A 21,833-nucleotide genomic window follows, 5' to 3' on the forward strand; every position below is an offset into this window, starting at 1 on the left:
ACCAATGAGATTTTAGGAAGTCCAAAACCACATTTAGATCCCACGGTGCCACTGGAGGCACCACAGGAGGCTGTATATGCAGCACTCCCTTAACAAAGGTCTGGACTTCAGGGACTGAAGCCAATTCTTTTTGAAAGAAAATCGACAGGGCCGAAATTTGAACCTTAATAGATCCCAATTTGAGACCCATTGACAATCCTGATTGCAGGAAATGTAGGAATCGACCCAGTTGAAATTCCTCCGTCGGAGCACTCCGATCTTCGCACCACGCAACATATTTTCGCCAAATTCGGTGATAATGTTGCACGGTTACTTCCTTCCTTGCTTTAATCAAAGTAGGAATGACTTCTTCCGGCATGCCTCTTTCCTTTAGGATCCGGCGTTCAACCGCCATGCCGTCAAACGCAGCCGCGGTAAGTCTTGAAACAGACAGGGACCCTGCTGAAGCAAGTCCCTCCTTAGAGGTAGAGGCCACGGATCTTCCGTGATCATCTCTTGAAGTTCCGGGTACCAAGTCCTCCTTGGCCAATCCGGAACCACTAGTATCGTTCTTACGCCTCTTTGCCGTATAATTCTCAATACTTTTGGTATGAGAGGCAGAGGAGGAAACACATACACCGACTGGTACACCCAAGGCGTTACCAGCGCGTCCACAGCTATTGCCTGCGGATCTCTTGACCTGGCGCAATACCTGTCCAGTTTTTTGTTGAGGCGAGACGCCATCATGTCCACCATTGGTCTTTCCCAACGGGTTACCAGCATGTGGAAGACTTCTGGATGAAGTCCCCACTTCTCCCGGGTGAAGATCGTGTCTGCTGAGGAAGTCTGCTTCCCAGTTGTCCACTCCCGGGATGAACACTGCTGACAGTGCTATCACATGATTCTCTGCCCAGCGAAGAATCCTTGCAGCTTCTGCCATTGCCCTCCTGCTTCTTGTGCCGCCCTGTCTGCTCACATGGGCGACTGCCGTGATGTTGTCCGACTGGATCAATACCGGTTTTCCCTGAAGCAGAGGTTCTGCCTGGTTTAGAGCATTGTATATTGCTCTTAGTTCCAGAATGTTTATGTGAAGAGACGTTTCCAGGCTCGTCCATACTCCCTGGAAGTTTCTTCCTTGTGTGACAGCTCCCCAGCCTCTCAGGCTGGCGTCCGTGGTCACCAGGATCCAATCCTGTATGCCGAATCTGCGGCCCTCCAATAGATGAGCACTCTGCAACCACCACAGAAGAGACACCCTTGTCCTTGGAGACAGGGTTATCCGTAGGTGCATCTGAAGATGCGACCCTGACCATTTGTCCAACAGATCCCTTTGGAAAATTCTTGCGTGGAATCTGCCGAATGGAATCGCTTCGTAAGAAGCCACCATTTTTCCCAGGACTCTTGTGCATTGATGTACAGACACCTTTCCTGGTTTTAGGAGGTTCCTGACAAGCTCGGATAACTCCTTGGCTTTTTCCTCCGGGAGAAAAACCTTTTTCTGAACCGTGTCCAGAATCATCCCTAGGAACAGCAGACGAGTTGTCGGCATTAACTGGGATTTTGGAATATTCAGAATCCACCCGTGCTGTTTTAGCACTTCTTGAGACAGTGCTAATCCCATCTCTAGCTGTTCTCTGGACCTCGCCCTTATTAGGAGATCGTCCAAGTATGGGATAATTAATACGCCTTTTCTTCGAAGAAGAATCATCATCTCGGCCATTACCTTTGTAAAGATCCGAGGTGCCGTGGACAATCCGAACGGCAGCGTCTGAAACTGATAGTGACAGTTTTGTACAACGAACCTGAGGTACCCCTGGTGTGAGGGGTAAATTGGAACGTGGAGATACGCATCCTTGATGTCCAAGGATACCATAAAGTTCCCCTCTTCCAGGTTCGCTATCACTGCTCTGAGTGACTCCATTTTGAACTTGAACTTCTTTATGTACAGGTTCAAGGACTTCAGATTTAGAATAGGCCTTACCGAGCCATCCGGCTTCGGTACCACAAAAAGAGTGGAATAATACCCCTTCCCTTGTTGCAGAAGAGGTACCTTGACTATCACCTGCTGAGAGTACAGCTTGTGAATGGCTTCCAACACCGTCTCCCTTTCGGAGGGGGACGTTGGTAAAGCAGACCTCAGGAAACGGCGAGGTGGATCTGTCTCTAATTCCAACCTGTATCCCTGAGATATTATCTGCAGGATCCAGGGATCTACTTGCGAGTGAGCCCACTGCGCGCTGTAATTTTTGAGACGACCGCCCACCGTCCCCGAGTCCGCTTGAGAAGCCCCAGCGTCATGCTGAGGCTTTTGTAGAAGCCGGGGAGGGCTTCTGATCCTGGGAAGGAGCTGCGTGTTGCTGTCTCTTCCCTCGACCTTTGCCTCGTGGCAAATATGAATAGCCCTTTGCTCTCTTATTTTTAAAGGAACGAAAGGGCTGCGGTTGAAAAGTCGGTGCCTTTTTCTGTTGGGGAGTGACTTGAGGTAGAAAGGTGGATTTCCCGGCTGTAGCCGTGGCCACCAAATCTGATAGACCGACTCCAAATAACTCCTCCCCCTTATACGGCAAAACTTCCATATGCCGTTTTGAATCCGCATCGCCTGTCCACTGTCGCGTCCATAAAGCTCTTCTGGCCGAAATGGACATAGCACTTACCCGTGATGCCAGTGTGCATATATCCCTCTGTGCATCACGCATATAAAGAAATGCATCCTTTATTTGTTCTAACGACAGTAGAATATTGTCCCTGTCCAGGGTATCAATATTTTCAATCAGGGATTCTGACCAAACTACCCCCGCACTGCCCATCCAGGCAGTTGCTACAGCTGGTCGTAGTATAACACCTGCATGTGTGTATATACTTTTTTGGATATTTTCCATCCTCCTATCTGATGGATCTTTAAGTGCGGCCGTCTCAGGAGAGGGTAACGCCACTTGTTTAGATAAGCGTGTTAGCGCCTTGTCCACCCTAGGAGGTGTTTCCCAGCGCTCCCTAACCTCTGGCGGGAAAGGGTATAATGCCAATAATTTCTTTGAAATTATCAGCTTTTTATCAGGGGCAACCCACGCTTCATTACACACGTCATTTAGTTCTTCTGATTCAGGAAAAACTATAGGTAGTTTTTTCATACCCCACATAATACCCTGTTTAGTGGTACCTGTAGTATCAGCTAAATGTAACGCCTCCTTCATTGCCAAAATCATATAACGTGTGGCCCTACTGGAAAATACGGTTGATTCGTCACCGTCACCACTGGAGTCATCGCCTGTGTCTGGGTCTGTGTCGACCGACTGAGGCAAAGGGCGTTTCACAGCCCCTGACGGTGTTTGAGTCGCCTGGACAGGCACTAATTGATTGTCCGGCCGTCTCATGTCGTCAAACGACTGCTTTAGCGTGTTGACACTATCCCGTAGTTCCATAAATAAAGGCATCCATTCTGGTGTCGACCCCCTAGGAGGTGACATCCCCATATTTGGCAATTGCTCCGCCTCCACACCAATATCGTCCTCATACATGTCGACACACACGTACCGACACACAGCAGACACACAGGGAATGCTCCTAATGAAGACAGGACCCACTAGCCCTTTGGGGAGACAGAGGGAGAGTTTGCCAGCACACACCAAAAGCGCTATATATATATCAGGGATAGCCTTATAATAAGTGCTCCCCTATAGCTGCTTTGTTATATAAAAATATCGCCATAAATTTGCCCCCCCTCTCTGTTTTACCCTGTTTCTGTAGTGCAGTGCAGGGGAGAGACCTGGGAGCCGTCCTGACCAGCGGAGCTGTGAGAGGAAATGGCGCCGTGTGCTGAGGAGATAGGCCCCGCCCCTTTTCCGGCGGGCTCGTCTCCCGCTATTTTGAGAAATCAGGCAGGGGTTAAATATCTCCATATAGCCTCTAGGGCTATATGTGAGGTATTTTTAGCCTTTATAGGTACTCATTTTGCCTCCCAGGGCGCCCCCCTCCCAGCGCCCTGCACCCTCAGTGACTGCCGTGTGAAGTGTGCTGAGAGGAAAATGGCGCACAGCTGCAGTGCTGTGCGCTACCTTTAGAAGACTGCAGGAGTCTTCAGCCGCCGATTCTGGACCTCTTCTGTCTTCAGCATCTGCAAGGGGGCCGGCGGCGCGGCTCCGGTGACCATCCAGGCTGTACCTGTGATCGTCCCTCTGGAGCTTGATGTCCAGTAGCCAAGAAGCCAATCCATCCTGCACGCAGGTGAGTTGACTCCTTCTCCCCTCAGTCCCTCGCTGCAGTGATCCTGTTGCCAGCAGGAATCACTGTAACATAAAAAACCTAGCTAAACTTTCTCTAAGCAGCTCTTTAGGAGAGCCACCTAGATTGCACCCTTCTCGGCCGGGCACAAAAATCTAACTGGAGTCTGGAGGAGGGTCATAGGGGGAGGAGCCAGTGCACACCACCTGATCGGAAAAGCTTTACTTTTTGTGCCCTGTCTCCTGCGGAGCCGCTATCCCCCCATGGTCCTTTCAGGAACCCCAGCATCCACTAGGACGATAGAGAAATAACGAGCGAGCAACTCGGAATGAGGGCCATGGTTTTGCCCAACTGCTAACAAAATTCCTGCGACGATCAACTTGGAATTCCCCCCCCCCCCGAGAGGGAATTACAGGGAGGGTGCGGGCAGGGATACTGAGTGGGAAATATGGGAAGGGTGCAGGCAGGGACACTGAGAGGGAATTACAGGGGTGTGTGGGCAGGGTCACTGAGGGGACAGTTACAGGGATAGTGCAGGCGTTACAGGGATAGTGCAGGCAGGGACACTGAGGGGAAGTACAAGGAGGGTGCGGGCAGGGACACTGAGGGGGAATTACGAGGAGGGTGCAGCTAGGAACACTGAGGGGGAATTACGGGGAGGTTGCAGGCAGGGACACAGAGGGGATATATGCGCATATACATACAGTTAAAAAAATCCTCTCTAGGTGTGATGGCACTACATGTCCCAGCAAATCCAGTTGACAATGTGTGCTGGGACTTGTAGTCTCAACACAGCTGGATAGGCAGTCAGTGGTCTAGATATCTCTCCACACAGAGGTCTTTGTAACCGGTGATCCAGACTGCCATGATAGACCATGCAGTGCAGCTACGGTACCGCAGAAAATGTAGAGGTACTGTATGCTCATGCTGTAGTGCTGATTGTAGTGGCTGGTGTTTGGTGACAGACCGCGTGGGACCAATGAGAAGGGGAGCGGACAAGGAAGAGGAGGGGGATGCAGTCAATTTACCTTCAATTGAAATCCTGGCGGTCAAAATACCGACAACCATTGACCTATGGTCAAAATACCGACAAGGTCAAAATACCGACATTTAAAATGTACACATTGGCGCGGGTGGCACTTGTTATGTGATTAAAAAACACTCTCCACCCCCTTATATAACCCCCTGGTACCGCAGGGGATAACTGGAGTTATGTGGAGGGTCAGCGCTCCCTGTCAGCGTCTCTGTCTGTGCAACTGCAGGGAGAAATGGCGCTGGTGAGTGCTGGATCCGCTCTGAGAAGAAGCTCTGCCTCCTTGGAATGGCGTGTCTTCCCGCACTATAGAAGATTATACTGGCCTGAGGTAATACATTGCTGGCAGTAGACAGAGTCCCTGATAGCTCGAGTGACCAGTTTGTAGGGTATTGCGCTGGCCCAGGGCGCCCCTCACAGCGCCGCACAGTGTGCCTCTGAGCCCTCCGGAGCGCAGTGCATACTTTGATGCCGCCATTCTCACCAGCACCCCGCTTGTCGGGTTACCGGTGTCCTACTCACCATTCGACTTCTTCTTGCTCTGTTAGGGGGTGGCGGCAGTGCAGCGGGAGTGAGCGGTCGCCTCGGGGGCTTGCGCTCATCACCCTCAGGAGCTCAGTGTCCTGTCAGCGGAGATAGTGGCCATTAACCTCTAGGGTTGGACACTATTCTCCCACTAAGTCCCACTAAGCAGGGAGGCTGTTGCCAGCAGCCTCCCTGTGCCTAAACTCTTTAAAAAAAAAAAAAACTAAAAGAACGCCTATTAGCTCCCCTAGCTGTGACCAGCTCCACCGGGTACATTTTCTAAACTGAGTCTGGTAGGAGGGGCATAGAGGGAGGAGCCAGCCCACAGTATTAAACTCTTAAAGTGCCCATGACTCCCAAGGCACTCGTCTATACCCATACTTGCCTACCTGACCCTCTCCATGAGGGAGAAAATGCTCTGTTCCTGGACTTTCCTGGTAATGTATGATTGCAATCACCTGTGGTGAAACGCCTTTCTTATCAATTAACTAGCTCACCACAGGTGATGGCAATCATACATTACCAGGAAAGTCCAGGAACAGAGCATTTTCTCCCTCATGGAGAGGGTCAGGTAGGCAAGTATGTCTATACCCCATGGTACTACTGTGGACCCCAGCATCCTCTATGACGTAAGATAAATAATATTGATAAATGGGCCCCTTAGGGAGAAGCGTTGACACGGGGAGGCATAGAACCCTGTTTTGCCTTAATCATAAAATATAACAATTGTTTATGAATTAAACTGCTTTTTTAACAGTAAGATCGAATCAAGTTACCTATGGGGGATAAGAGTCTGGTCACCCCACTGCATGCATGTGTGTGCTGTAGTTAATGTGTACGCTTAGCCCGCTGGAGATGGAGAAAGCGCGGCTGTGTACGCCTGCGTGGTGGATGCTGCTCATTGCCACACACGTGATCTGGAAAGGACAAGATGGCTGCGCGCATGGGAAAACGTGTGACCCGGCTCCGGTGCAGTGATGGGGACACAGTGAAACAAGAGCTAAGCGCGAAGCTCGGGGAAGTGCTGCAGAGCAGGGCAAATGCCAACTCTGTATTCGATATACTTGAGTATCTGCAGGTGACGTAAAGGGGTAACACGTTTGCTTGGGAGTGGGTTAAGACTTGTACTAATCAGTGGTCCTAGCGTGCCGAGGTGTGGGTGATATTAGGCTCCTCATCGTGGCCCAGATAAGTAGGCTCACTACCATGCCATCGCTTTAAACCAGGGATGGGGAACCTTTGGCCCTCCAGCTGTTGTTGAACTACACATACCAGTATGCCTTGCTACAGTTTTGCTATTTGGCCATGCTAAAACTGTTGCAGGGCATGCTGGGATGTGTAGTTCAACAACAGCTGGAGAGGCGAAGGATCCCCATCCCTGCTTTAAACTGATACACATGAATTACACAGGTTCTGTGGCTTATTTAAACCAGGTGACATGCAGGCTTGAAGTCAGCCGGCCGCAGAACCTTTGTAATTCATGATTGTCCCAGATTAGAGGCATATTCAGCGTGAAAAAATTGTGCACTGAGAATTTTTATTTTTCAATTCTCATTACAGTCTCACACTTCATTTTTTTTTTTTTCATGATTCATCATGCCCCAATGAGAAAATTATCACTTTCAAAAAAACTAGTCCTTTGGATAAGACAGTTTTTCTAACAGTGATAATTTTCCCCTCCGGCTGCTGGGTGTCCAGCTGTAGAAAGGGTCACTGCACCAGACTCAGACTCCCGTCGACACCCCCCAACCTCCCTGCATCATATTGCTGGGGGCTGCCTGTCATAATGAGCTGTCCAGCTGCAGCCCTCCTCGCAGTTATGTTAGTTGTGCCACGACCATGGATCCCCTTCCCCCACACACACACACACACATTGGTTGATTATCGCAGCCGCGAATGCACCCCAACTGACTGCACCTTGATGTCACTCCCCCACCACCACCACCCCACCCCAGGTCAGCAGCCAAAGACAGTTAGAGCAGCGCGGCGCATTCGCCCCCTGCCGGGACTTTCAAGTCCGTGTTCCTGGCTGTAAAGGGAAGTGAGCACTCACCCGCGGACCCATCCCCTGCTGGCTCCTTACTGCCGCGGCTGGCAGGTCGCGCTGCAGCTGTGGCCGCCCACCACCCCTCCCGGGACTTTACTGTGGAAACGGCAGCTTCTGCAGAGATTCGGAAGCTGTTCGCCAGGCGAACAGTTTCACGTTCAAACTCTGGAAAAAAAATGCTTTTTCCGGAGGTTACCACACTGTTCTAGGATTATTAAACCTACCTCCCTAGTTCCTGTTGCAACGACATGGAAATGCTTGCCCCCTATATGGCTCATAAGTGACTAGAATTACCGTAAGTAATTTGCACAGCTGATTCACGGCTAATAGGATTGATCCTTTAGGGGTCAATTCAATTAGCTGTGAGGGAATTGCCATTGCAACTAAGTGGAAATGCTTGCATTTTTACCTACTCTCACCCCACTCATGGCCCAGACTCAATGATTTTTGTATGCATCCCTAAGGGACTGTGAACAAAAATTAGCAGGTTCAGAGCCACTCTGTGTGGCATATACCCAGATGGACTCGCAGGGCCTGTTAAGTGTATCAACCCCATAACGTCTAAATACTCATTACACCAGAGGTGTAAAACTCCCCTGCCTCCTGTTTTAGAAATACGCATCCCCGCATGCCTTGCCATACATTATCAGGGACTACTGCAACAGTGACGTGGTACGAAACATCCCAGCATGCCACAACAGCCACGAGTTTGACACCCCTGCTTCACACACACACACTATAGGGTCCTTATTTGAAGACGGTTAACTATATTTCTCTTACGTCCTAGAGGATGCTGGGGTCCAGATTAGTACCATGGAGTATAGACGGGTCCACTAGGAGCCATTGGCACTTTAAGAGTTTGGGATTGTGGGCTGGCTCCTCCCTCTATGCCCCTCCTACCAGACTCAGTTTAGAAAATGTGCACGGAGGAGCAGGTCACAGCTAGGGGAGCTCTACAGAGCTTCTTTAGTAAAAGTTTATTTTTAGAGTTTATTATTTTACAGGGAGGCTGTTAGCAACAGCCTCCCTGCTTCGAGGGACTAAGTGGGGGAGTAGTGTCTGCCCTATGGGGTCTGAGCCACTGTCTCCGCTGACTTGACACTGAGCTCCAGAGGGGTCTGATCATTCTCCGCCACTGGGGACCGCTTGCCCCAGCAGCATGCCGCCAACCCCTTACAGAGCTGAAGTAGTGGTGAGACACCAACCATCCTAGCAAGCGGGGGGCCGGTGTGAAGATGGTGGCACAGGGTAGGGGCGGAGAGAATTTGAGTGGCCCAGGAATGAATGGCATGGGTCATCCAGCAACTCGCAATGACCAGCTGTTGCGACACACCTGCTGCCATGTAAATAGATTTGAGTTCCGCATTATAGGCATTGTGATCTTTAGTACTGTGTTATTGAATATTATGTGTTTTTGTCTTTGCGTTGGATAGTCTGAAAATGAAGATGATGTTCAAGCTGCAATTCAAACATGCGCTAAACTTTTTGAGTCTCTGCTGGAAAAGGGAGAGATCTATATCGGGGACCTTCCATCCGAAGATGAAAGCCTTCCAGGTTAGACATAACTGGCATTATAACGGGTTGTATTAGGGTAATAACGCCTTTGCTGTCTGAGGCTGACCACACGTGCAATCCAAGGGGCAAGCTGCAGGATCACTGTCCAATCTAGCCACGTGAGGAACAGTGTCTCTCGAATCATGAGTGGAAGATGATCCCACACAGTCGGGTACAGTTATTTACTAACTGCATTTACCAAGATGCCATAACACATTTTGCCATCTTAAGGCTAGAAAGATCCCAGATAATCAAACATTTTAGCACACTTCCACACTCCCTCTAAATCATGTTGTCCACACTGGTTTATCATGGGACTCAAACAGCATGATGTACCAGTTATTACAAAATGTATGATGAGGGGGTGTTCAATTGTCAGCCAGTAACATTGATTATTTCTCTATCATCCACTAGGGGACACTGGAGAACTTGACAGCCAGGGGGTGTGAAGGATGCAGACCGGAGGTACAGTAGCACTATGTTGTAAAAAAAACATTATGCACAGCTGGTTCCTCCCCCTTCACGCCCCCCATCCCTCCAGTTTGAAATATTGTGCTGGAGGTAGCACCACAGGAAAGGAGCTCTTGCTCTATGAGAGAATTTTTTTTATTCTAAATACAAGTGGGCCGATCCAGCCTGTCAGAAAGGAGGGTGAAAGCTCCCTCAAACTATACTTCTCAGTATAAGAGAGACAAAAATCCCAGTGGAAGGGATCTGCATCTGTCAGAAGATAGGTAAGCAGAGAGCCGCTGAGGGAGCAGTGAGTAACTGAGCAGGCATAGTGGGCAGCAAGCGGACATCCCCCCAGTAACCGCAGGTACGATCTCCCCACAGCAGACAGAAAGCCGCTGAGGTCACCGTTGAAGCAGCCGGAGACCCAGCGTCAGAGTGGTGCGGGCAGCGGGGGGACAGGCCGGTGCGGGACCGGATGGCTATAGAGCGGCGGTTACACAGCGGGAGGAGAGTATTGGCTCGCTGGTGCAGTGAGCCGCTGAGGTAAAGGGCTCCCTGTGGGCGTGCAGAATGGGTTATCACAGGAGATAGTGAATGTTCAGGATTGCTGAATGCTACTGAAAATTCCACAAACAGGCGGTCTCCGCACTGTAGGACAGGGGCTGCGAGGTGAGTAACAAAAAAAAAAAAATCAGTTGCGGCCATTTTGATTTTCTTGTTAGGCGCGCAGATAGAGCGGGCTATTCCTCTCTGAGGGGTGCGGACATGTTAAGAGTCTGTTCACTGAAGGGGATCTAAAGACTCTAAATGTTTGGTAACTTTTCTCTTACGTCCTAGAGGATGCTGGGGACTCCAAAAGGACCATAGGGTATAGACGGGATCCGCAGGAGCTTGGGCACACTGAAAAGACTTTGACTGGGTGTGAACTGGCTCCTCCCTGACTGGACACTCACTAGGGGAGCTCTCCTGAGTTTCTCTAGAAAAGACTTTTGTTAGGTTTTTTATTTTCAGGGAGACCTGCTGGTTACAGGCTCCCTGCATCGAGGGACTGAGGGGAGAGAAGTCAGACCTACTTCTTCTTAGTTAAGGGCTCTGCTTCTTAGGCTATTGGACACCATTAGCTCCAGAGGGTTCGATCACTTGGTGCGCCTAGCTGCTTGTTCCCGGAGCCGCGCCGTCACCTCCCTCACAGAAGCCAGAAGAAAGAAGCCGGGTGAGTATGTAGAAGGCAGAAGACTTCAGTGACGAGGTATAGCGCTGCGCTCCATGCTCCCACACACTTCACCAACGGCACTTAAAGGGTGCAGGGCGCTGGGGGGGAGCGCCCTGGGCAGCATGTTGCTGGGTCTTGCAGGCTGGCAGAAAGCATTTTCGGTGCCTGGGCACCGTTTTCCGTACCCCGCCAGCATTTTCATTTTAAATTTGAGCGGGCTGAAGCGCGCCGGGAAGGGGCGGGGCTTAGCCGCACAGCTCACCAGCGCCATTTTCTCTCATCCACAGCCGCTGCATGAGACGCTGCCCCGGGACCTCCATGCTCCACTTCAAGTAACAGGGATCAATTCGGGGGGGGGGGGGGCACAGATATTTGGTGCATAATTATTGTAGTTATAAGCAGCGCTTTACACATATATTGTTTGGTGGCATATATGGGCGCTGGGGTGTGAGCTGGCATACTCCCTCTGTGTTTCTCTAACCAGGCTTCCTTGTGGGTCTGTTCCCTAGCTGTGGCAGTGTGTGTGTGTCGGTACTACGTGTCGGCATGTCTGAAGCTGAGAGTTACTCCCCGGAGGAGGTTGCTGGGGGCGCAGATGCGGGTCTGGAGTTGGCTCTGTCGGCACAGCCGACACCTGATTTGCTTACAATGTTAAGTACACTTAATTCAAATGTGGCCTCATTGTCTAAAAGATTAGATAAATCGGAGTCTCAGACACAGGTGTGGAGGAAATCCATGGAGGATGCTTTGTCTCAGGTGCAGACCCCATCAGGGTCGCAAAAGCGGTCGTTTACCCAGTTGGTAGATACGGATACCGACACGGATTCTGATTCCGATGTCGACTTCACTGAGGCTGCTTTACACCCACGGTTAGTTAAGAGTATTCAGTACATGATTGTGGCTATTAAAGATGTTTTACATATTTCTGACGAACCTGCGGTGCAGGAAACAAGGATTTGTTTGTTCAAAGGGAAAATACCTGAGGTGAAGTTTCCCCCCTCTCATGAAATGAATACTCTTTGTAAAAAGGCTTGGGAGTCGCCGGACAAGAGGTGGCAGATTCCCAAGAGAATTTTCATGGCGTATCCTTTCCCCTCTGATGACAGGGAAAAATGGGAGTCGTCTCCGAATGTCGACAAGGCTCTATCCCGTTTGTCTAAGAAGGTGGCACTTCCGTCCCCTGATACGGCAGCTCTCAAGGATCCGGCGGATTGCAAGCTGGAGACATCTCTGAAGTCCATTTTCGCTAATACGGGTGCATTGCTCAGACCTGCTGTGGTATCGGTATGGGTGAGTAGTGCTATTGCTAAATGGGCTGAGAATTTAGCTGCCGATATGGATACCCTTGATAAAGATAATGTTCTTTTGACTCTTGGTTATATCAAGGACGCTGCAGATTAACTGAAGGATGCGGCGAGGGATGTTGGTCTCTTGGGATCAAGAGCCAACGCCATGGCTATCTCGGCCAGGAGGGCGCTGTGGATCCATCAATGGAATGCTGACGCCGACTCCAAGAGCGCTATGGAAGCTCTCCCCTTCAAAGGTAGTGTCTTGTTTGGTGACGGCTTGGCTGACCTGGTGTCTACCGCGACGGCGGGTAAGTCATCTTTTCTTCCTTATGTTCCCACGCAACAGAAAAAGGCACCACATCAGCAGATGCAGTCCTTTCGTCCAAATAAATACAAGCGTGGAAAAGGTTCGTCCTTCCTCGCTTCAAAGGGTAGAGGAAGGGGAAGAAAGTCGCCTGCAGTATCAGGCGCCCAGGACCAGAAGTCCTCCCCTGCCTCTACCAAGTCCACCGCATGACGCTGGGGCTTCCCTGGGGGAGTCTGGACCGGTGGGGGGCCGTCTCCGGATCTTCAGTCAGGTCTGGGTTCAATCAGGCCTGGACCCTTGGGTCCTGGATATAGTATCTCAGGGATACAAGCTGGAGTTTCGGGAGATGCCCCCTCACCGGTTTTTCATTTCGGCCTTACCAGTGTCTCTTCCGGACAGGGAGGTAGTGAAGGCAGCAATACAAAAGTTGTGTCTACAGAGGGTCATTGTTCCCGTTCCCCCGTCCCAACGGGGGGAGGGGTTCTACTCAAGCCTCTTTGTTGTACCGAAACCGGACGGTTCGGTCAGACCGATTCTGAACCTAAAATCCCTCAATCCATACTTGAAAGTTTTCAAGTTCAAGATGGAATCTCTTCGAGCTGTGATTTCCAGCCTAGAAGGGGGGGATTTTATGGCATCAGTAGACATGAAGGATGCCTACTTACACGTCCCGATATATCCTCCGCATCAAGCCTTCCTCAGGTTTGTGATACAGGATTCTCATTACCAATTTCAGACGTTGCCGTTTGGGCTTTTCCACGGCCCCGAGGATTTTCACCAAAGTCATGGCAGAAATGATGGTTCTCCTTCGCAAGCAAGGGGTTACAATTATCCCGTACTTGGACGATCTCCTGATAAAGGCGAGGTCCAGGGAACGGTTGTTGAGAAATGTGGATTTGTCTCTGTCGGTTCTGCAACAACACGGTTGGGTGCTAAATTTGCCAAAGTCTCAGTTGATTCGACCACTCGGCTGCCCTTTCTGGGCATGATTCTAGACACGGAGTTACGGAGAGTGTTTCTTCCGCAAGACAAAGCTCTGGAACTACAGACGATGGTCAGGGAGCTTCTGAGGCCGACAAGTGTGTTGATTCATCAATGTACTCGGGTTCTGGGGAAAATGGTTGCGGCGTACGAAGCCATTCCGTTTGGCAGGTTTCATGCCCGGGGGTTTCAGTGGGATCTGCTGAGCAAATGGTCCGGGTCTCACCTGCACATGCACCGGAAGATAAGTCTATCTTCCAGGGCCAGGATTTCTCTCCTGTGGTGGCTACAGAGTTCCCACCTCCTAGGAGGGCGCCGGTTCGGAATCCATGACTGGGTTCTACTGACAACAGATGCAAGTCTCCGAGGCTGGGGCGCAGTCACCCAAGGAAAACATTTCCGGGGAAAATGGTCGCTCCAGGAATCATGTCTTCACATAAATGTTCTCGAGTTAAGAGCCATTTACAACGGCCTGCTACAAGCAAAGAGCCTTCTTCAGGGTCGACCTGTCCTGATACAGTCGGACAACATAACAGCGGTTGTGCATATAAACCATCAAGGCGGAACAAGGAGCGGCTATGGTGGAGGCCACAAGAATCCTTCGCTGGGCGGAACAGCACATGAGCGCTCTGTCAGCAGTCTTCCTTCCGGGAGTGGACAACTGGGAAGCAGACTTCCTCAGCAGACACGATCTCCATCCGGGAGAGTGGGCTCTTCACCAAGAGGTATTTGCAGAAGTGACGAAGCGTTGGGGAATTCCACTGATCGACATGATGGCGTCTCGCCTCAACAAGAAGCTTCCGCGATATTGTTCCAGGTCTAGGGACCCCCAAGCCAGTGCAGTAGATGGCCTGGTGACTCCGTGGGTATTTCAGTCGGTGTATGTGTTCCCTCCGCTTCCTCTCATTCCAAAGGTGCTGGGAATCATTAGACGAGCAAGAGTTCAGGCGGTCCTTGTCGTTCCAGATTGGCCAAGAAGGGCCTGGTATCCGGATCTTCAGGAATTACTTGTGGAAGATCCTTGGTCGCTTCCTCTAAGAGAGGACCTGTTATTGCAGGGTCCATGCGTGTTTCCGGATTTACCGCGGCTGTGTTTGACGGCATGGAAGTTGAGCGCCAAATATTAGCTCGAAAAGTTATTCCAGGGGAGGTCATTCCCACTCTCCTTAAGGCTAGGAAGGAGGTTACGGCTAAACATTATCACCGTATTTGGAGAAAGTATGTTTCGTGGTGTGAGACCAAAGCTGGGTCGGTTTCTCCATTTTTTGCAGGCAGGCGTCGATGCAGGCCTGCAGTTGGGTTCCATCAAAGTGCAGATTTCGGCTTTATCTATTTTCTTTCAAAAGGAATTGGCTGTCCTTCCAGAGGTTCAGACTTTTGTGAAGGGAGTGATGCATATCCATCCTCCGTTTGTGCCCCCTGTGGCGCCATGGGATCTTGAAGTGGTCTTGCAGTTTCTTATGTCTTCCTGTTTGAACCTTTGCGTAAGGTTGAGTTAAAGTTTCTCACTTGGAAGGCAGTCATGCTGTTGGCTCTGGCGTCTGCCAGGCGAGTGTCAGAGTTGGCGGCCTTATCTCACAAGAGTCCGTACTTGATCTTCCATTCAGATAGAGCGGAATTGAGGACTCGTCAACAATTTCTGCCAAAGGTACTTTCTTCGTTTCACATTAACCAACCTATTGTGGTACCTGTGGCTACGGAAGCTGTGGCAGTCCCAAAGTCTCTTGATGTTGTGAGAGCTTTGAAGATTTACGTCGCCAGAACGGCTGTTGCCAGGAAAACAGAGGCGCTGTTTGTCCTGTATGCTTCCAACAAGATTGGTCATCCTGCTTCTAAGCAGACTATTGTACACTGAATTTGTAGTACGATTCAGCAAGCTCATTCTTCGGCTGGGCTACCGGTGCCGAAGTCAGTAAAGGCCCATTCTACCAGGAAAGTGGTCTCTTCTTGGGCGGCTGCCCGAGGGGTCTCGGCACTTCAACTTTGTCGAGCAGCTACGTGGTCGGGTTCAAACACCTTTGCTAAGTTTTACAAGTTTGATACCCTGGCTGAGGAGGACCTCATGTTTGCTCAATCTGTGCTGCAGAGTCGTCAGCACTCTCCCGCCGGTGCTGGAGCTTTGGTATAGACCCCATGGTCCTTTTGGAGTCCCCAGCATCCTCTAGGACGTAAGAGAAAATAGGATTTTAGTACCTACCGGTAAATCCTTTTCTCCTAGTCCGTAGAGGATGCTGGGCGCCCATCCCAGTGCGGACTGTTACTTACAGTGTTTTCTTGCTGGTTAAATTCGTTTACACACGGGTTCTGTATTTGTTGTTTTCAGCTTGTTGCTGCTGTTAATTCATGCAGTTATCTGGTTTACTGTTACTCCGTTTGTACGGTATGTTTGTGGTGTGGGCTGGTATGTTTCTCGCCCTTAGTTTAAACAAAAATCCTTTCCTTGAAATGTCCGCCTCTCCTGGGCACAGTTCCTATAACTGAGGTCTGGAGGAGGGGCATAGAGGGAGGAGCCAGTTCACACCCAGTCAAAGTCTTTTCAGTGTGCCCAAGCTCCTGCGGATCCCGTCTATACCCCATGGTCCTTTTGGAGTCCCCAGCATCCTCTACGGACTAGGAGAAAAGGATTTACCGGTAGGTACTGAAGTCCTATTTTTACCTGAGGGCAGCGTATAGAAAAACTACAGCTTACTACTGACTTGTTATTCATTACTGGCGCTGGCTTGTAGAAAGGAGTTTGATAAGGGCTCTACTGCTGAGATCTTTCTGAATTTAATTTATCTAAAACTACATGTTTTATCTTCCAAGGGACACTGCTGACAGGTCCTGCGGAGGAGGAGCACCCGAATTCACACATATATATTATATAATATATTTCTCTAACGTCCTAGTGGATGCTGGGGACTCCGTAAGGACCATGGGGAATAGACGGGCTCCGCAGGAGACTGGGCACTCTAAAGAAAGATTTAGTACTACCTGGTGTGCACTGGCTCCTCCCTCTATGCCCCTCCTCCAGACCTCAGTTAGAATCTGTGCCCGGCCAGAGCTGGGTGCTTTTAGTGAGCTCTCCTGAGCTTGCTAATAAGAAAGTATTTTAGTTAGGTTTTTTATTTTCAGAGAGCTTCTGCTGGCAACAGACTCTCTGCTACGAGGGACTGAGGGGAGAGAAGCAAACCTACTAACTGCGGCTAGGTTGCGCTTCTTAGGCTACTGGACACCATTAACTCCAGAGGGTTCGAACACAGGATCTTAACCTTGGTCGTCCGTTCCCGGAGCCGCGCCGCCGTCCCCCTCGCAGAGCCAGAAGACAGAAGCCGGCGGAAGCAAGAAGACATCGAAATCGACGGGAAAAGCAGACTCCTGTCTTCACATGAGGTAGCGCACAGCACTGCAGCTGTGCGCCATTGCGCCCACACTACCCACACACTCCGGTCACTGTAGGGCGCAGGGGGGGGAGCCCTGGGCAGCAATTAGGATACCTCTTGGCAAAAAGACACATATATACAGCTGGGCACTGTATATATGTACGAGCCCCCGCCATTTTATTTACACAGACCCGGGACAGAAGCCCGCCGCTGAGGGGGCGGGGCCTTCTTCCTCAGCACTAACCGGTGCCATTTTCTCTCCACAGCTCCGCTGAGAGGAAGCTCCCCAGGCTCTCCCCTGCAGTATCAAGGTAGAAAAAGGGTAAAAAGAGAGGGGGGGCACATAAATTTAGGCGTAAATTATCATAAACAGCAGCTACTGGGTAAACACTAAGGTACAGTGTAATCCCTGGGTTATATAGCGCTGGGGTGTGTGCTGGCATACTCTCTCTCTGTCTCCCCAAAAGGCCTTGTGGGGTCCTGTCCTCAATTAGAGCATTCCCTGTGTGTGTGCGGTGTCGGTACGTTTGTGTCGACATGTTTGATGAGGACGGTTACGTGGAGGCAGAACAAGTGCAAGTGAATGTGGTGTCGCCGCCGACGGCGCCGACACCTGATTGGATGGATATGTGGAAGGTGTTAAATGATAACGTAAGCTCCTTGCATAAAAGGTTGGATAATCAGTCAGGGTCTCAACCCATGTCTGATTCTACAGCTCAGGGGCCGTCAGGGTCTCAAAAGCGCCCACTATCCCAGTTGGTTGACACAGATGTCGACACGGATTCTGACTCCAGTGTCGATGACGATGATGCAAAGTTGCAGCCTAAAATGATTAAAGCCATCCGATACATGATTATAGCAATGAAGGATGTATTGCACATATTGGAGGAAAACCCTGTCCCTGACAAGAGGGTTTATATGTTTGGGGAGAAAAAGCAAGAAGTGACTTTTCCCCCTTCACATGAATTAAATGAGTTATGTGAAAAAGCGTGGGATTCCCCTGATAGGAAAGTACTGGTTTCCAAAAGATTACTTATGGCGTATCCTTTCCCGCCAACGGATAGGTTACGCTGAGAATCCTCCCCTAGGGTAGACAAAGCGTTGACACGCTTATCTAAGAAGGTGGCCCTGCCGTCACAGAATACGACCGCCCTAATGGATCCTGCGGATAGGAAGCAGGAAGGTATCCTGAAGTCTGTTTATACACATTCTGGTACTCTTCTGAGGCCAGCAATTGCTTCGGCCTGGATGTGTAGTGCTGTAGCAGCATGGACAGATACTCTGTCTGAGGAGATAGATACCCTGGACAGGGAGACTATTTTACTGACCCTAGGGCATATCAAAGACGCTGTCCTATATATGCGGGATGCCCAGAGGGACATTTGCCTGCTGGGCTCTAGAATAAACGCAATGTCGATTTCTGCCAGAAGGGTCCTATGGACTCGGCAATGGGCAGGTGATGCCGACTTTAAAAAACACATGGAGGTGTTACCTTATAAGGGTGAGGAATTGTTTGGGGACGGTCTCTCGAACCTAGTTTCCACAGCTACGGCTGGGAAGTCAAATTTCTTGCCATATATTCCCTCACAGCCAAAGAAAGCACCGTATTACCAAATGCAGTCCTTTCGTTCACAAAAAAGCAAGAAAGTCAGAGGTGCATCCTTTCTTGCCAGAGGCAGGAGTAGAGGAAAAAAGCTGCACCATGCAGCTAGTTCCCAGGAACAAAAGTCCTCACCGGCTTCCACTAAATCCACCGCATGACGCTGGGGCTCCACAGCCGGAGCCAGGAGCGGTGGGGTCGCGTCTCCGAAATTTCAGCCACCAGTGGGTTCGCTCAGGGGTGGATCTTTGGGCTATACAAATTGTGTCTCAGGGATACAAGCTGGAATTCGAGGTGACGCCCCCTCACCGTTAACTAAAATCGGCCTTGCCAGCTTCCCCCATGGAAAGGGAGGTAGTGTTGGCAGCAATTCACAAGCTATATCTCCAGCAGGTGGTAGTGAAGGTTCCCCTCCTTCAACAGGGAAGGGGTTACTATTCCACTAGGTTTGTGGTACCGAAACCGGACGGTTCGGTCAGACCCATTTTGAATTTAAAATCCCTGAACATTTATCTGAAGAAATTCAAGTTCAAGATGGAATCGCTCAGAGCGGTCATTGCAAGCCTGGAGGAAGGGGATTTTATGGTGTCTCTGGACATAAAGGATGCGTACTTGCATGTCCCCATTTATCCACCTCATCAGGAGTACCTCAGGTTTGTGGTACAGGACTGTCATTACCAATTCCAGACGTTGCCGTTTGGCCTGTCCACGGCACCGAGAATATTTACCAAGGTGATGGCGGAAATGATGGTGCTCCTTCGGAAGCAAGGGGTTACAATTATCCCATACTTGGACGATCTCCTCATAAAGGCAAGGTCTAGGGAGCGGTTGCTGATCAGCGTAGCACACTCTCAGGAAGTGTTGCGACAGCAATGCTGGATTCTGAATATTCCAAAGTCGCAGCTGATTCCTACGACGCGTCTGCCCTTCCTGGGCATGATTCTGGACACAAGCCAGAAAAAGGTGTTTCTCCCGGAGGAAAAGGCTCAGGAGCTCGTGACTCTGGTCAGAGACCTCCTAAAACCAAAACCGGTATCGGTGCATCACTGCACGCGAGTCCTGGGAAAGATGGTGGCGTCATACGAAGCCATTCCCTTCGGCAGGTTCCATGCGAGGATCTTTCAGTGGGATCTGTTGGACAAGTGGTCCGGATCGCATCTTCAGATGCATCAGCTGATCACCCTGTCCCCCAGGGCCAGGGTGTCTCTTCTGTGGTGGCTGCAAAGTGCTCACCTCCTCGAGGGCCGCAGGTTCGGCATACAGGACTGGGTCCTGGTGACCACGGATGCAAGCCTCTGAGGATGGGGGGGCAGTCACTCAGGGAAGAAACTTCCAGGGGCTGTGGTCAAGTCAGGAGACTTGTCTGCACATCAATATCCTGGAACTAAGGGCCGTATACAACGCCCTGAGTCAAGCGGAGCCTCTGCTTCGAAACTAACCAGTGCTGATTCAGTCAGACAACATCACTGCAGTGGCCCATGTAAACCGTCAGGGCGGCACAAGAAGCAGGGTGGCAATGGTGGAAGCCACCAGGATTCTTCGTTGGGCGGAGAATCACGTACTAGCACTGTCAGCAGTGTTCATTCCGGGAGTGGACAACTGGGAAGCAGACTTCCTCAGCAGGCACGACCTCCACCCGGGAGAGTGGGGACTTCATCAAGAAGTCTTCACGCAGATTGCAAATCGATGGGAACTGCCACAGGTGGACATGATGGCGTCCCGTCTCAACAAACAGCTAAAAAGGTATTGCGCCAGGTCAAGAGACCCTCAGGCGATAGCTGTGGACGCACTTGTAACACCGTGGGTGTTCCAGTCGGTCTATGTGTTTCCTCCTCTTCCTCTCATACCAAAGGTGCTGAGAATTGTGAGAAAAAGAGGAGTGAGAACAATACTCATTGTTCCGGATTGGCCAAGAAGGACTTGGTACCCGGAATTGCAAGAAATGCTCACAGAGGACCCATGGCCTCTGCCTCTCAGACAGGACCTGTTGCAACAAGGGCCCTGTCTGTTCCAAGACTTACCGCAGCTGCGTTTGACGGCATGGCGGTTGAACGCCGGATCCTAGCGGAAAAAGGCATTCCGGATGAAGTTATTCCTACGCTGATAAAGGCTAGGAAGGACGTGACAGCAAAGCATTATCACCGTATATGGCGAAAATATGTTGCTTGGTGTGAGGCCAGGGAGGCTCCTACAGAGGATTTCCAGCTGGGCCGGTTCCTGCACTTCCTACAGTCAGGAGTGACTATGGGCTTAAAATTAGGATCCATAAAGGTCCAGATTTCGGCCCTATCATTTTCTTTCAAAAGGAACTGGCTTCGCTTCCTGAAGTTCAGACGTTTGTAAAGGGAGTGCTGCATATTCAGCCGCCTTTTGTGCCACCAGTGGCACCTTGGGATCTTAACGTGGTGTTGAGTTTCCTGAAATCTCACTGGTTTGAGCCACTTAAGACCGTGGAGCTAAAGTATCTCACGTGGAAAGTGGTCATGCTATTGGCCTTAGCTTCGGCTAGGCGTGTGTCAGAATTGGCGGCTTTGTCATGTAAAAGCCCCTATCTGGTTTTCCATATGGACAGGGCAGAATTACGGACTCGTCCGCAATTTCTGCCGAAGGTGGTGTCATCTTTTCATTTGAACCAACCTATTGTGGTGCCTGCGGCTACTCGTGACTTGGAGGACTCCAAGTTGCTTGATGTAGTCAGGGCTTTGAAGATTTATGTAGCCAGGACGGCTGGAGTCAGGAAAACTGACTCGCTGTTTATCCTGTATGCATCCAACAAGCTGGGTGCTCCTGCTTCAAAGCAGACTATTGCTCGCTGGATCTGTAACACGATTCAGCAGGCTCATTCTGCGGCTGGTTTGCCGCATCCAAAATCAGTGAAAGCCCATTCCACAAGGAAAGTGGGCTCTTCTTGGGCGGCTGCCCGAGGGGTCTCGGCATTACAGCTTTGCCGAGCAGCTACTTGGTCGGATTCAAACACCTTTGCAAAGTTCTATAAGTTTGATACCCTGGCTGAGGAGGACCTTGTGTTTGCCCATTCGGTGCTGCAGAGTCATCCGCACTCTCCCGCCCGTTTGGGAGCTTTGGTATAATCCCCATGGTCCTTACGGAGTCCTCAGCATCCACTAGGACGTTAGAAAAAATAAGATTTTACTCACCGGTAAATCTATTTCTCATAGTCCGTAGTGGATGCTGGGCGCCCATCCCAAGTGTGGACTTTCTGCAATACGTGTATATAGTTATTGCTTGATAAAAGGGCTATGTTATGTTGGCAT

The 21,833-nt window shown here is 50.5% G+C and overlaps 1 protein-coding gene across 2 annotated transcripts in view; it reads left to right on the top strand.

Moving 5' to 3' along the window:
• The first annotated feature begins 6,430 nt into the window (after nt 1-6,430).
• NOC4L (nucleolar complex associated 4 homolog) overlaps nt 6,431-21,833 on the top strand; it is a 111,416-nt gene continuing 96,013 nt past the window's right edge. The window contains exons 1-2 of one of the 2 annotated variants that reach the window (XM_063964676.1): nt 6,431-6,833; nt 9,236-9,356. In XM_063964676.1, the coding sequence (XP_063820746.1) occupies nt 6,687-6,833; nt 9,236-9,356 (268 nt within the window). In that variant the 5' untranslated portion in view covers nt 6,431-6,686. Of the gene's footprint in view, nt 6,834-9,045; nt 9,146-9,235; nt 9,357-21,833 lie in introns of those variants that run through there. The other variant, XM_063964677.1, reaches the window with a different exon arrangement.

Source organism: Pseudophryne corroboree, chromosome 1 (assembly GCF_028390025.1).
Source record: "Pseudophryne corroboree isolate aPseCor3 chromosome 1, aPseCor3.hap2, whole genome shotgun sequence".
Taxonomy (NCBI): domain Eukaryota; kingdom Metazoa; phylum Chordata; class Amphibia; order Anura; family Myobatrachidae; genus Pseudophryne; species Pseudophryne corroboree.